This window comes from Balaenoptera physalus, assembly GCF_965194825.1.
Source record: "Balaenoptera physalus genome assembly, chromosome: 1".
In the NCBI taxonomy this organism is placed as follows: Eukaryota; Metazoa; Chordata; class Mammalia; order Artiodactyla; family Balaenopteridae; genus Balaenoptera; species Balaenoptera physalus.
Genome location: NC_138882.1, coordinates 26,036,842 through 26,052,855, shown reverse-complemented (window position 1 = coordinate 26,052,855; position 16,014 = coordinate 26,036,842). Strand labels below are relative to the sequence as shown.

At 39.4% G+C, this 16,014-nt stretch overlaps 1 protein-coding gene across 1 annotated transcript in view; it reads left to right on the top strand.

The window, feature by feature from the left end:
* Positions 1-1,906: 1,906 nt before the first annotated feature.
* The window catches only part of SCCPDH (saccharopine dehydrogenase (putative)), a 46,182-nt gene continuing 32,074 nt past the window's right edge, over positions 1,907-16,014 (top strand). The window contains exons 1-5 of the mRNA XM_082470890.1: positions 1,907-2,242; positions 3,942-4,054; positions 9,396-9,476; positions 11,622-11,751; positions 13,855-13,904. Of these exons, the coding sequence (XP_082327016.1) occupies positions 2,053-2,242; positions 3,942-4,054; positions 9,396-9,476; positions 11,622-11,751; positions 13,855-13,904 (564 nt within the window). The 5' untranslated portion in view covers positions 1,907-2,052. The remainder of the gene's footprint in view (positions 2,243-3,941; positions 4,055-9,395; positions 9,477-11,621; positions 11,752-13,854; positions 13,905-16,014) is intronic.

Genomic DNA, 16,014 nt, shown 5'->3' with positions numbered 1-16,014 from the left:
GCCTCCCCTCATTTGCCACATGTACTGCAATTAAACTATTTATCCCCCAATTAGGGAATCATTGTATTCCCAGGATCTATTTCAGAGTTTGACACACATAAGATCTCTGGAAATGCTTGATGAATAGCATTAAATGAGATGACATATTTACATGCATCTGATACAAATGCACAAAATTCTGTTTAAATTATATGTTGGGGTTTCCCTGGTGGTGCAGTGGTTAAGAATCTGCCTGCCAATGCAGGGGACACAGGTTCGAGCCCTGGTCTGGGAAGATCCCACATGCTGTGGAGCAACTAAGCCCGTGCGCCACAACTACTGAGCCTGCGCTCTAGAGCCCGCGAGCCACAACTACTGAAGCCCCTGCACCTAGAGTCCATGCAACAAAGAGAAGCCACTGCAATGAGAAGCTGGCAAACCGCAACGAAGAGTAGCCCCCGCTCTCCACAACTAGAGAAAGCCCGCGTGCAGCAACAAAGACCCAATGCAGCCATAAATAAATAAATAAATAAAATAAAATAAACTGTCTTAAAATCACTATTATTAAAAAAAAATTACATGTTAAATTTTACAATCATTTTAGATTTACAGAAAAGTTAAAGATAGTACAGAGCGTTCTCTATACCTCTCACCAGTCTTCCCTACTGTTAACATTTAACTCTACTTTGGTACCTTTGTCACAAATAAGAAACCAATATTGGTGCATTGTGATTAGCTAAACACACTTCATTTGGATTTCACTAGCATTTCTTTGATGTCCTTTTTCTGTTCCAGGGTCCCATCCAGGATGCCACATTACATTTAGTCATCATGTCCCTTTAGGCTCCTTTAGTTACTGACAGTTTCTCCTACCACCCTTGTTTTTTCACGACTTTGACATTTTGGGGAGTATTGGGCAGGTATTTTCTAGAATATTCAACATGGTTAGAATGAGGTTATGAGTTTGGGGGAGGAACCCGACAGAGATGAAGTATCTATCATTCTTATCACATCATATTAAGGATGTGTGCTATCAACATGATGTATTGATGATGTTAACCTTGATCATTTGGCCAGGGTAATTTTTACCTGGTTTCTCTTTCCCACCCCTCCTCCCCCTTTCCACATTCTTCTCTTTAAAGTATGTCACTAAGCAAAGCCTATATTCAAAGGGGAGGGAGTTAAACTCTTCTCCTGGAGAAGGTCGTAATGACACAAATTATTTGGAATGCCTCTGTACTGGGAGATGTGTCCCTTCTCCCCCATTTATTTATGTATTCACTTATTCATTTATTTATATTAAAACGTTTTTGACTATATAAATAAAGACTGCTCAAGAAACTTTTGATTTCTTCTGCATTTCGAGGACGTCCTGAACCACCATTCATCTTTACCTCACAGCTCAAAGGCACGGCAACTCTGGGAGTTACTTTCCGGCGGAGGTTCACCATTAACTGTGTGTCGCATCACCAAGGGGGTCCCGGAGGTGACGGGCACCGAGGCGGTGGAGGCGGGGCCTACGACAGAGGGCGGACCCCAGACTCCGTGTCCACCCTCAACCTCCACCTGGCTTCGCAGACACCCCCTTAGACAACGTGCTTCGAAAATTTAAAAAAAAAGGGGGTTTCAGCGCGGGAAGTGCTCTCAGCCGTCAGAAGGTTTTCGTGAGCTCTCTCCTTGCGTAGCTCCCTACAACCTTCGGGAGAGCGAAAAGATGCAACGCCTGGGGCAGTCAGAGCTATGCAGGACCAACAACGGGCGGAGGATGGGCCGCCGCCTGCTGCCGCCAGCCCCCCAAGCACACAGGCCTCGCGAGCCAGGGCCGCCAGCAGCAGCGCGGCGTACACCCCAGAGGAGGAGGAGGAGGCATATCGGTGCCGCCAGAAATAGGCGGCGTGGGCGGGGCCTTGGCGCAGCGGCGCGCGCGGGCCTTCGGGAACGCGGCGCGCAGGCAGCGGAGACCGCAGCGGCCGCGGAGGAGGCGGTTGCTGCGCCGGAGCCTGGGGTCGCTGCTTGAGGCGCAGGCGCCGTGGACTCATCCCGTTCTGGTCCTTGCATCGCTGTGGGCTCGTAATGGCGACCCAGCAGAGGCCTTTCCACCTGGTGGTGTTCGGCGCCTCTGGCTTTACCGGCCAGTTCGTGACCGAGGAGGTGGCCCGGGAGCAGGTGTCCCCGGAGCGGAGCTCCCGCCTGCCCTGGGCTGTGGCGGGCCGTTCTCGGGAGAAGCTGCAGCGAGTCCTGGAGAGGGCTGCCGTGAAGCTGGGTAAAGGGGGCGACTGGGACGGGGCCCCGGGACCCCGGTCTCGGCCCTACCGCCGCGGCTCTCATCCCCAAGCCCCCTTCTCCCGGCTGAGGGGTTTCAGTCGCCTGAAATGAGAGGTTCTCTCCCTGGGTTGCCCCTCGAGCTCCCCAACGCTGTTAGCGGCCAGGAGGAGGAGCACGGGGCTCCTGATGGCGTCAGAGCTTCGTTCCGTTCCCTAAACAAACAACAGAGAGAGAGAGAGAGACATCTCCCCTTGAATTTCTCCCATAGTTAGGGAATCCCCACTGGCGAACTAGGAACTTTAGTTTTTCCTTTCTCTGCTCCGTCCCCTTCTAGAGCGGGGGTAACCTGGTGGGCCTGGAAGTCTCTTGATGTCTGATCGGGTACAAAAGTAGAGCACTGGTTCCTTCAGGATGGTTTGTGCTCTCCCTTTGCCTTGTGTTTTGGAGATGGGAGAGGAAGCTTAGGAGTTTTACGGAGAACGTTGCTGTGGCTTTACTTTTTAATTTAATTTTTACTTGTCAGCATTCTCCAGCAGTCCCACTCTTCATCCAAACATTTTTTTGGTGTTTTTGTTTCGGCCGTTTACTTACTCTTTCGGCCTTCATTCAGCCTGTTTTTATTGAGTGGTCTTTTTAATGTCAGGTGCTAGTCTAAATGCTGGGGATACAGATGTGGCAGAGAGGGACACACACACACAGACCCTACCCATGTTCCCCGTGGTGGGAACATCTAAGTTAGGAGTCAGTCGCCTTTAACTTTGGCTGTCAGTTTTCCACCCTACTGCCCTGTCATACAGACAGACAGCACCTATTAGAGTTTCGGGCATACTTCGTTCTTCTCCTTCACCTTCATCTCACTTCCTTGTAATTCCACACAGAGCCCTGTTTTTGGAACCTGTTTTGTTTGTGGTTGGTACAGAAGATACCATGTAGGCTGGACTCTCATACAGCTCTCCTGCTGCCACTCCCAAGTACAGAATCTTGACCAAAGAGCTTTTTGGTCTTTCTTGACTTTTCCGAGAGAAATACCTTCACGACTAAAATATATGCTTCCCTTTCTTCTTTTCTGTTCAACGAGACTGTACAGGTATAGCCTAGTTGCCTACCATTTGTAGTGCCCAGATCAGGTTATTGCAGGATATACACCTTGAGCCATGAAACCTGCATTACTCTATTGATTCAGTTTATTCCAGTTATTTCCTTATTATGAACCTGAGTGTTCTTCCCTAGACTGTTTTTTACCTCAGTCCTCTTTTGTTTCATTATGTTGATGTTAACTCCCCTCCTCATAATTTTATCGTTTGTAGTTGTTCAATCGTTGATGAGAAACTACTTTTATAGTATAATAGTATAATTCTTCCTGGAGAGGAGGTCAGGAAAATCGTCTTCTCAGTATCTGAAAACTTGTAAAATTGGCGTTTTGCATAGAGTTGTCATTTACACATTCCTTATCTTAGATTTTCTTTTAAAGGTTAGTAATGTGTTTTATTAACTCTTAGTTTTAACTCCATTTTCGTCATAGTCTTTTCCATTTTTTTAATTACCTGGTTAAAAACAGTTTTATCTTTTGTTTGAGAGGGAGAATTAGCTTTTAGTATATTTAGTAAATTTGCCGTCACTGGTTATTATGAAAAGAAGGGCTGGGCGATCTAATACTGTATCGGGATTTGCTTAAAACAGTTTATTTCTTATTTTAGGAAGGCCGACACTGTCATCTGAAGTTGGAATAATAATTTGTGATATCACTAATCCAGCCTCACTTGATGAAATGGCTAAACAGGCAACAGTTGTCCTCAACTGTGTAGGACCAGTAAGTAATCTGCCCTTCTTTGAATCAGAACAAACAGTCTATTCATTTCTAGCAGAATCTGGTATTTTATATTCCAGAGAAACATAAGGACAGGGGACACAAGAATTGATTCAGGGCCTTAACCCCGTATGGGGAGTTTTTACTTCTCATGAGAAGCAAATGGATATGACCAAAGTCTCCTGAGAGAGAGAGTGACACTAGACTCCAGGAATGTGTGCTGGTTTATTTAGTGGTTACAGCTATAATTGCCAGACTTTTTTTTGTGCTGCGTGCCCCTTAACTAAAAAAGTTTGAGCATGTACCCATAATTTACTTTTTATTTGTTTTTAAATTACATTCTGTATTACTGTACCAGTACATATGTTATGCATGTGCAAAGAAAGATATTAAAAAAGGATTTGTTCATTTATTCAATAAATGTTTATTGAGTGTTTATTATGTGTACACTGAACTAGTCTACGGACATAATGGTGAATAAAACAGAAAACCCCTCATGGAGCTTACAGTCCAGCGGGGAGACAGAAAAATAATGTTATAATAGTAAGTGACAGGTGCTTTGAAGAAAAATAAAACAGGGAAGGGAGATAAAAAGATTGGCATACCAGTCTCTATTAGATGGATGGTCAGGGAAGGTCTCTGTGAGGAACTGAAATTTGCATAGGGACTTGAATGCAGTGAGGGAGTAAATCCTGCGAGTATTTGAGGAGAGGGTGTTCCAGGAAAGAGCAAATACAAAGGTCCTGAGATGAGCATGTGCTTGGCCAGACTGAGGGATGTGAGAGAGGCCCGCGTGGTTGGGTGTGAGCAGGGCAGAGAGGTGGGGAGTTAGACTGGAGAGGTACCTAGGAACTAGGTGGTTAGGTCTGCAAGGTCAAGATCAGGGTTTGGGTTTCCTTCTAAATATGAAAGAGCCATTGAATGGTTAAAAGCAAGGGCATGACTTGATTTACGTATTTGAAGTTCTTTGGTTTCTGAGAGGAAAAATAGATGGTAGGGAACCAACAGTGGAATGGGCCAAGCAAGCCAAGCACAGGGTAGGAGTGTTAGAGGTGGTGAGAAGTGGTTGAAAGCGGATATTTTGAAAGGAGAACCTCTAGCTGCTGCTGTTGGACTGGATATGAAAGAGACACTTGTGGTCTGTGTAACAGGGTGAACGTTGGTGACATTTATGAATCTGAGGAAGCTTCCTCAATTGTCAAAACATTTGAAAACTAAGCATCTAGAAAATTGTTGATAATTTCATCAAAGGAAACCAGAAAGGTTTTTGATTGTCATCAAATGAAATGTATTTCTATTGTTTATTTCATTAACTAGTTTAGAATGTGGTCTGTGGTTCGTTGCTTGAATCACTGTCTTATATATATCCTCAGCCAGCTTGTCCCTCCCTCCGAAGTACTCTGGAGAAACCCCAGCCCTGGTTATTCCAGCTCGCTGCTTACTCTACCTGAACATGTGTAACCCAGTCTGGCTGGAGAAAAATACATCCCGATGCTGACTAGTCCCACGTTCAGTATGCGGTTACAAACCTCACGTGCAGCCTCAGGACCTCCAGCAATTCTAATCTATTTTCCTAGGCTATTTTCTCTCCTACTCACTGAAGCAGCAGTTTTATAACTTCTTTTTTCTCATACTTTTAGCATTCCACCCCTTTCTTCCTTTTTCCTCACTCTTACCTCGTGATTTTCTTCCTTCCTTCTTTCCTTTCTCCCTCCCTTCCTTTCTTTCTTTCCTTTTTTTTTTTTTTTTTTAAACTATGAACATACAAGCTGTCAGAAGAGAATTTATACCACCAGATCTTCCTATCTGCATTGTATCCTGACTCTGCCTTATCTCCTTTTACAGGGAAAAACTACTCCTGCTTCTCATGGACATGGTATTCAAAGACTTTATATTTACAGATTTACAGTTACACATATTCTTATTCTCATCAAATTTTGCCTCTTGATTGGATTATTTCTCTCAACATACAAATATGGGATTATATCTCCCATTTAAAGAAAAACTTCTCTGAATTCTGCATGCTCCTCTAACTACTCCCATTTTTCTGTGCCCCTTTTTAGCAAAACTCCTTGAAAGAGTTCGCCTTACTTACTGTCTCCACTCCCTCACCTCCTCCTCTATCTAGTCTTGTCAGGCTTTTATCCATACTCCTTAATTGAAACTACTCTGCCAGCATCCCCGTCCTATCAAATCCAGTCGTCAGTTCTCAGTCCTCATCTTAATCAGACCTCTCAGCATTTGTGACAGTTGATCACTTTTTCCTTTCTTCACTTGGTATCTGAATTCTTGCCCTCTCCTGGTTTTCTTTTTCTCCACCAGCTTTGTCTCGGTCTCCTCTGTTGGATCTTTTTATCCTCCTGTGAATGCCAGAGGTCTCAGAGCTTAAGCCTTAGAAACTCTTTTCTGTTTATATTCCCTGGACCATTTTTTAATATTATTATTATTGTGGTAAAATATACATAACATAAAATTTAGCATTTTAACCATTTCTAAGTATACACTTCAATGACGTTAAGTACATTCACAATCTTATATAACTGTCACCTCTTTATTTCCAGAACGTTTTCACCATCCCAAACAGAAACTGTAACTGGGCCAGTATTTTTTAAACTTTGTGAAATCAGTTCAGTACGTTAAGATTAGGCATTGAAAAGAAAAATCAGATAGACTGAAATAGAAAATAGGGTGAATTACACGTAATACAGGCAAGTACTGGTTCATGAAGCTTTTGTGTCAGATATATTTGTGTGTGGAGCTACTGTGTGTAATGAATTTCTTAGGGTGGGTTGTAGTCAGAAAGAATTGAAAGCCATGGCTTTCAATACCATCTGTTTGCTGATGATGCCTACATTAATTTATTTCCACTGAGGAACTACCCCTTAAACTCCAGACTGGTGGATCAAATTACCTTCTGGATGTTTCCAGTTGGATGGTTTATAGGCATCTCTAGCTTTTTGCCCCCAAAACATGCCTCCTCCCTAAGCGCTACTTGGAAGGTCGTTTTCACTTTGTAATATGGATTATACGCCCAGGGGTAGACTCCAGTTTACCAGTTTTGGTGTCATAATTTGTTTCTTTGAAGGTATTTTTTTTTACCCATTTCTCTATTTTGTGAGGGCCTCTTTAGTGAGAGCTAAATGATAGCTGTAAAACTAGTCAGGCATGTGTAAACAAGTATTATGTCGAAATATACAGAAAATGACTGAATGAATACTTTTAAGCATTATTCTTTATTGTCTCCTGTGCTAGGAAGTGGAGGGGGAAAAACTGCTGTTGAGAGAAAGATGATGAATCTGATTTTGGATGTGTTGAAACTGAGGTGTCTGCTAGATATTTTTGAATTAAGACAGGAAATGCGTACTATATAGTGGAATTATTTTTTTAAGCAAGTGAGGAAGTCAGGGTGACGAGGAAATAGAGGAGAGAAAAAGAAGCCAAAGTGAAATTCGTTTTGCCCCATGTCCTGTGCTCTTGCGGGTCCTGAAGTTTATAACAGAAGCCACAGATGAGGCAACCTCATCAGTGAGCAGCTCTGGAGATAGGAGTTGGACGTCATCAGCATACATGTTGTAGTTGAAATCCAGAAAGTTGGTGAGATTTTTCCAGGGAGAATGTCTAGGGAGGTGATTCTCCACCTCTAACGTACGTAAGAGTCACCAGTGAGGCTCATTTAAAATGCAGGTTACTGCAGTCTACCCCAGAAAACTTATTACTGGAGGGAGTTGGGGTGGGACTGAGTAACCAGCATGTTTAACGGGCGACCCAGCTGATTCTGACCCAGGTGAACTACGGGGCAACTTGAGGTATTCGGGGGTAAAATAACCAAAGGCCAAGGAAATTGCTAAGTGAGTTTCAAATGGATATGTGTAAAGATTACCCAAGATGATCCATTGGGTACAGAAAGAAAATAGAGCTTTGACTTGTACTTATTTTAATTTCAACTTTATGTCCATTTTATGTATGTTTAAAGTGTATATTTTATTAGTATAGTAGTCCACGTATGTCATTTGTAAATAAATTCATACAATTTAGTAGATGATGGATTTAGAATGTGAACTTGGGTCCTGCTGCCTTGAAAGCCCTTGTTTGTTCTGTTGTACTACGTTGCCTCAGAAGTTAAGTGCTTCAGTAATTTTGCATGGTTGGTGAATAGCAGAGGATGAACTAGAACTTAAACACACTTTTCTAGTCCTGTAATTCCAGTGTCATTTGCTGTTTTTAAGAAGGGGGAGGAGGACGTGGAGCTGAGGCTGTGCAGTCAGGTAGAGAGGAGCCTAGGTGACCCACTTGAAGAGGTCAATCCCTGTAGTGCCCTGTCTTTTCTTTGAAGTGTCCCTTTACCTGTTTCTTGAAGGCTAGAAGGAGCAGACCATCTCCTTTCTCCATCTTTTGCTGTGAGGAATGAGAGGAGCAGAGGAGTTTATGCTTCCGCTGACCCTTCCCTCACAAAGGGAAAATTCGTCATGCTTCCTTTGAAATGGGACTGACTCTGATGTATTAACTATTATATAAAAATTCTTAAATTTTAATTCCTTGAGTTTGAGCAACAAATAGTTTGGGAGATCCAAAATCATACAGGCTCAGAATAGCTACTTTGTACAATATTAAACTTATCCCCTCCAAACCTCTTTGTCCTTTCTTTATTTTGCTAATACTGCCATTAGTTGTTGGTCCCCATGTCCAGCTAATCAGGAAGTCCAGTCATTTCTGTCTTTTAAGTATATCTCACTCTTAGTATATCCTTCCGTTTCCTTAGTTTTGTCCTTCATTTCTTACCTGCATGAGTTTTGTTTTCCAATACCACAGGCAGAGTGATATGTCTGTGTTATAAACGTTCCACCACTGTCCTGTTTAAAATACTCTAGGAGGGCTCAGCAATGCAGAAAAGATAAAGTTCAGTCTTGATAACATGGCACTCAGGGTCGTTCCTGATCTGGCCCAAGTGCTTCTCTCCAGATTCATCTCTTACCACTTCCCTCTCCACTACTCTGTGCTGCAGCTATCCTGAGCATCACCCTTTTTTTACACTTTTACATATAATTTTCCCTTTATTTGGATTTTCTTTTTCCTGGCAAATCCTTACCGTTCTTCAGAATTCAACTCAAATGAGTCACTTCTTTTATAAAACTTCCGACTTTGTCTTCAGTTAGAGGTAATTCCATCATGCTTTTATTTACACTGTGAGAGTCAGTAAATTGCAGTTTACATTATTTTCTCATTAGGCTACTTTATTAACATTTGATTTCTTAATAGTGAAGACTGTACTTCCAATACTCAATGGTATTCCTTCATTTAAGCTTGCTAAGTAAGAGTAAACTGTTGGTTTTCTTTATTCCCCCAGTACCGATTTTATGGAGAACCTGTAGTAAAAGCATGTGTTGAAAATGGAACTAGCTATATTGACATCTGTGGAGAACCTCAGGTATGTAAAATGGAAAAGAAGGAACAATTAACAATACAACTTTCTGTTAAAGTGAAAAATATTTAGTGTAATTTTGCAGACAGATTTTAGAAGGTGATGACTCCGTAGCATTTAGAGATGGTATTTCATTGAAAGCTTGAAGGAGAGCATGATGGTAAGGTCTTAGCTTCAGTTTTCTTGAATTTTTCTTCCCTACATCCTGATCTCTTCCATGACTTTTGTGTATAGGATGTGTTGATTTATATTGCTACTGCATGCTGTAAACAGAATTAATTAAAATAAAACTTGCTCAGAGTCATGCAACCATTAAGTAGAAAAACTAGGACTTGCATTGAGGTTTGCCTGAATTAACACTGCAGGAAGTGGAGTGTTAATAAGCACTGAGCTACACTAGCTCCTTTGTAACTGTAACCTCATATGTCCCTATAGTCTCTGCTGAGTACCATCATCAGTGTGCCGGTATATACATACTTAGAGCTTATCAGTTGGTGATGTATATTGGAAAGTGTTAAGAAAGTGTAAATTACCAAGACTGATAAAAGAAGAGGTAGGAAATATGAATGTAAAAGAAACTGATTCCTATCTTATTTAAAATATTCTAGAGCAAAGAAAATGGTGGAAAGCTTCTAAGTTATCTTATAAAGTACCATGAACGTGGCATCAAAACCTAGTAATGATCCAGAATATATATAAGTCAAAAATACAAACTTAAATAACCCAATTTAAAATGGGCAAAGGGAAGAAAAGAGGCAAATCACCTGTTCAGAATTCCACATAATTCACATAACTCCTGTGCCCTCGAGGAGGGGGAGCTTCACTCCTCCCGCTTTATGTGTGGGCTGCACAGTCGCTGCCTTCCAGTGAGTACAGTATGGAAGGGGGGGGTGGGGGGAAACTTTACAGTGGAGCCACCAGACAAACGCTGCCTCAGCCAGGTATTCAGGGTCAACATCACCAGTGAGAAATTATGTTGATAGTATGTACTCTTTTTTTTTTTTTTAATGATTTACAATATTGTGTTAGTTTCAGATGTACAGCAAAGTGTTTCAGCTATATATATATATATTTTCAGATCCTTTTCCATTATAGGGTATTACAATATACTGAATATAGTTCCCTGTGCTACACAGTAAATCCTTGTTGTTTATCTATTTTATACATAGTGGTGTGTATCTTTTAATCCCATACTCCTAATTTATCCATCTCTCCCTCCCTCCCACTTTGGTAACCATAAGTTTATTTTCTATGTCTGTGAGATAGTATGTACTCTTGATATGACATCAGGAAATGGCACTTTACCCCGTCTTCCTCCCCAAAACCTGTAACTCTAGTGTAGTCATGAGAAAATCATGCGATAATTTCCAATAGAGGGGCATTCTACAAAGTACCTGACCACTACTGTAAACGTCATCAAAACCCAGGAAAGTCTGAGAAACCATCACAGCCCACGGAGCCTAAGGAGGCATGACAACTAAATGTAGTATGGTATCCTGAATGGGATCCTGGACAGAAGAAGGACATTAGATAAAAACTGAGGAAACCTGAACAAAATAGGGACTTTAGTTAGTAATAATGTATCAGTATTGGTTCATTAATTATAATAGATGTTAATGTAAAAGATGTAATGATAAGGTTAACTGAGTGTGGAGTACCTAGGAACTCTCTAGTACTCAATTTTTTTCTGTAAATCTGAAACTGTTTTTTAAAAAAAACAGGCAGAGAATTTGAACAGACACTATTCCCTTCTTGCGTTCCCTCCTTTCCTACCACTCTTTCTACTTACATATGTGCACAGATATATGTCTGTAATGATGTTCATCTGGAAGATGTGATTCGCGGTAACTTTTTTTTGTTTTCTTTGAACTTTTATATATTAATTTTTCATAATAAGTATTACTTTTGCATTTAAAAGTCATTCTAAAAAATGAATTAAGTCAGATCTGCATACCTCTCACATCACCTGGAACATAGTAGGTATGTTTGCTGAGTAAGTGCCAACTCTTTGACAGTTAATATTTTGCTGCAGAGCCATCTTGGTTAGCATTTTCACAGTTTAATTGCTTTGTTTTTAAAGGTAAATCATTTAATTTTGGTCTAGATGTTTCTCCGTAGCTCTGATTCAGATCTTTTGTCTTGAATCTTTAGTTTCTGGAACTAATGTATTGGAAGTATCATGAGAAAGCTGCAGAAAAAGGGGCTTATATTGTTGGAAGCAGTGGCTTTGACTCCATTCCAGCAGATCTGGGAGTAATATATACCAGAAATAAAATGAATGGTAATTATTGATCAAGAAGCAATAATGGAATTTAAAATAGAGGTGTTTCATGTTTGTAATTGTGGTGAACTAAAATCTTCTTGAGAAAAGAAACAGAACTATTAATGGGTAGTATTAAATAAAACATACTTTGTTTTTAATATAGCTGTACTTGTTAGAAAATGATATTGACACTATTGTTTTTTGAGGTATGGATAGTACTATAAGTGTTCTAAAGGAAGGAATTCTCCATTAGAATTTAGTTGTGGTTATAGCTATAAAATTTCTGGAAAAAAATTTTTGGCAGGCATTATAAATTCAAACTTGCTTTGTTTAGGAATTAATACATCTTAAAGTATAATTTATACACATACTATAATTGGAAAGTTTTAATTTTTTTTAACGAACAAAGCTAGAAAGTATTGAACAAGGTTTTTGACATCTTTTTTAGCTCATTTATAAAATGGAGACAATAAGAATGGAAAAAAATCACTATTATAGTAAAACAGTGGAATGTTATACATACATAAAAAGTGTTCCTTTATAAAATGACCTGAAGCAAGTAAGTCCAATTATATATAAACCATTCTAGAGCTTAAAAATATGGAAAGTGTTCCAGTTTATATTAGAAAGGTAACTCTGAAACCAAAGCTCAACAAAGGTAACGTGCATGCTCGCCATTTATTGATTTTAGATTTTTAGAAATTGAGGAATAGAATACTTTCTTAACACAGTGAATGTCAGAAAGCAGTAGCCAACATCATACTTAATGATGAAACGCTGGAACCATTCCCAATAAAGAGAAGGGCATGAATTGAACATCTTTAAAATATTTATTTAGTTTTCAACCCATGGATCTGGTATAGTTCCATTTATTAAAAAAACTTACTAAAAAAATCTCCATTTACTGAAAAAGTTTAGACTATTTTTCATGGTGGTCCTACATGTTTCTTATTGAGGTTATTCTTAAATATTTAATAGTTGTTATTTTGAATAGGTCCTTTTTTATTTTTAAGGGAGAAATATTACTTTAAGATTTATTTTAAAACTTTTTTTCAGACACTGAAACCTAGGAGTCAGCATTTAACAAATACCCCAGCTAATTGTTGATTCAGGTGGCTCACATTTCATTACATACTGCCTTAGGCGATACATGTTCTTTCTGTGCACAGGGTTAGATCAAAGAGCCATGTATCCAGGCCACATTCTCTTAACAACTCTCAGAATCCTCTCCAGTGAGTTAGAGTTTAATGATCTATTCTTGGTTTTTGACAGTGTCAGATAAGTGATATTTATGTGGCTTTAGTTCTTTTCTGCTGTAACGTCATTGTGGATGGTGTGGTTATTTGTTACCTTGCTCAGTGTCAACTTTCTAAGACCCCATGCTTTAATTTTCTCTTGGAATTAAAACTAGGAATACTGTCTCTTAACAAATTGATATATTTTATCAGATTTTGAGAATTAGCTAGCCCATTATGTTTTTCTTTTGTCTTACTGCTCTCGATAAGCTCAAAGATTAATTAAATACTTAACCACTATACGTATGTATTAGTCCTCATGGTTAATGTAATTGATTTCTCCCCTTTTTTTCTGGCCTTGGTTTTCTACTTTGTTTTTACTCATTATATTTTTATTTCATTTAAATAGCCTTACTTTAAGTATTTAATAAGCCATCACAAAGGCCCATTTTGGTAGGGTTTCTGTATATTCATTGTAAGTCACTACTAATGAGTCTTCTTGAAAGCTCTCGTATTGGAAAATAGAATAATTCCCATAGATGTAGTTTTGAGAACTGATGGCCTTCCAGAATCAGTGAGCTAAATTGTTGCCTTATTGGAAGAGATTTTTTGCAATGTCAGTTGGAATACTAGAAAAGATTTTGTGAGTACCAGCAGTTAATTTATACTAAACTACTATTTTTCTGATAATTTATCTGGCTTTAGCTGCTCCTTAAATCTGTTTACAATAACCTAATAATACCATTATAGCACAGATTTTCCTGATTAAATCACTGTAGGCCTAATAAAAATGTTCCCTAAATGAATAGGAATAGCTTATTATTACTTACTCTGGGTTAATAGATTTTTATTTGATTTTACTTTTACCATTTTCCTTCTCTTTTAGGTACATTGACTGCTGTGGAAAGCTTCCTGACTATACATTCGGGACCTGAGGTTAGTTTTTGTTTGTCACGTGTTTTCTTTGTTAATATTAAAAACATTTTGGAAATGACACTTGCCTGTTAAAAAGGTTTTGATTAATTAAATTGTATATACAGTTGTAACTTTTAGTGTATGAAAGTCACTGTTTAATTTTAAAAAGTAAAGATTGCTGAGAGTTATTTTGACTTAAAATAGAATTTGTTTAAAACTGCACAGTTAATTATTAGAATGAGTTACCATCATCCTAACACTAAAGATCTATCATTATTATGTGATGAATGTTGTCAGCCTAGAAAATTATCACCTTAGTGCAAATCAGTGCATTTTTATTATGTGCCTAACTTGGAGTTAGGTGCTGTTGTGGCCATACAAGAAATGTATAATGTAAATGTAATCTTACTGAATTTATGGTCTATTTGGGAGCATAAGATAGGTGCATTTCTGGGAAAGGACCATGTTTTGTGGTAGTAGTTTTACTGCCAGTAGTGTCTAACCCAATTCTCTGTCTGTACTTGAGGCTTCATAAGTATTTGTTCTCTTTAAAAAATATTCAGTATTTCAAATATTGTGTAATGCAAGTATATATAGTAGTGCAAGATAGTGTGACACATAAATGAACAACATGCAAACCCTTAAAGAGGTAATAATTTAGACGAGCAGGAGACAAAAATTGTTATTAAAGAGGTCAGATGAAATACTGTAGGATTCTGAGAATGGGGAGTTACATCTAGCTGGGAGGCCAGAGATCAAGGACTTTTTTGGAGAAGCTGGGATATGGAATTTTAAAGGTTGGTGCTGAGGAGATGTGGATAAGGGAGAGGAAATAGTTTAATAAAGATGTAACTGTGGGATGGAGTGGAGCATGTTTAAGTAATGGTTTTATTTGTCTGGATTGTAGGTTCAGATGAATAAACATGAAGATCTATATAAAACTTGCTAAAATTTGTGGTTACAGATAATATCCACTAGAGTATCAGAATAAAGGGAAGTGACAGTGGGCCTGAGTAATTTGGGAATGCCTCATAGAAGCCTTATTAAACTGAACCTTGAAAAGTGAATAGCATTTGGAAGGTGAGAGGCAGCAACCTAAACAAAGGCTCAGAAATGAGAAAGAAGGACATGCTTGGAGCTCTAGGGAACATGAGTTACAAAGCCAGCTCAACCTGGTTTAAACCAACAAAACAGAAAGGAATTTATTGATTCATGTAACCAAACATCTGCAAGTAAACAGTATGGCTGGATCTGGATATTCAAATGGTATTATCGGAACTCATTTTTTTCTCTTCCTCTTCCTGTCTCTGCATTACTTCTGTGCTCCTCAGTGTAGGCTCTCACAATCGGGGGGGAAGGTGCTGGCAGCCCCAGGTATGCATTGTCCGTAAGGTTCATGATTTCCCAGGAACAGCTAGCAGAGTTTGAATATTCAAAGATAGGGAAGATTAGTCAAGTATTGGGTCATTTGGTCATTCTTGAGCCAAACAGTGTGACCTGGGGTAATGGAGTAATAAGATTGCCCAGGCCTGGGTCATGGGCCTCTGGAGAGGGAATCATAGGGCCAAGCCCTTCTCAACAACACATAACAAACTCCCAATAGGAAAGAGAGTGTTGTAAGCAGAACATAGGATAGAGGAATTAAGAATTCCCTGCAGGAAATTAGTGCAGGACTGACAAAAAACAGATGTCCACTACAGGGAGATAGTGAGAAAACAGAGCTAGAAAAGAGGCTTCTTTTGAAAGAGGATCAGGAGATGATCTGTAACAGGAGATGATAATAGTGTCTCCTTCATATGGTTGCTCTGAGTATTAAATTAGTCAATGAATATAAATCAGAACAGTGTTTGGCACTTTACAATCACTCAATAAATGTTATTAAGTCCTATTATTATAAGGACTCAAAGTCGGGCCTTAATCAGGACCAGACATTTGAAAACATCGAAATCAACGCAGCTCCTTCTCATTCCCCTTAAAGCAAAATACAGAGCCTTAATTTCACAAGGATGGACAGAGAGAACTCCCTTGATTCTATGCATCCCTTGGCACAGGATTGTTCTCCTCCTACTCCTTATCCTGCTTTTCCCCTTAAGCTTTGTTACTTTACATAAGAAATTGAATCTTAGACTGT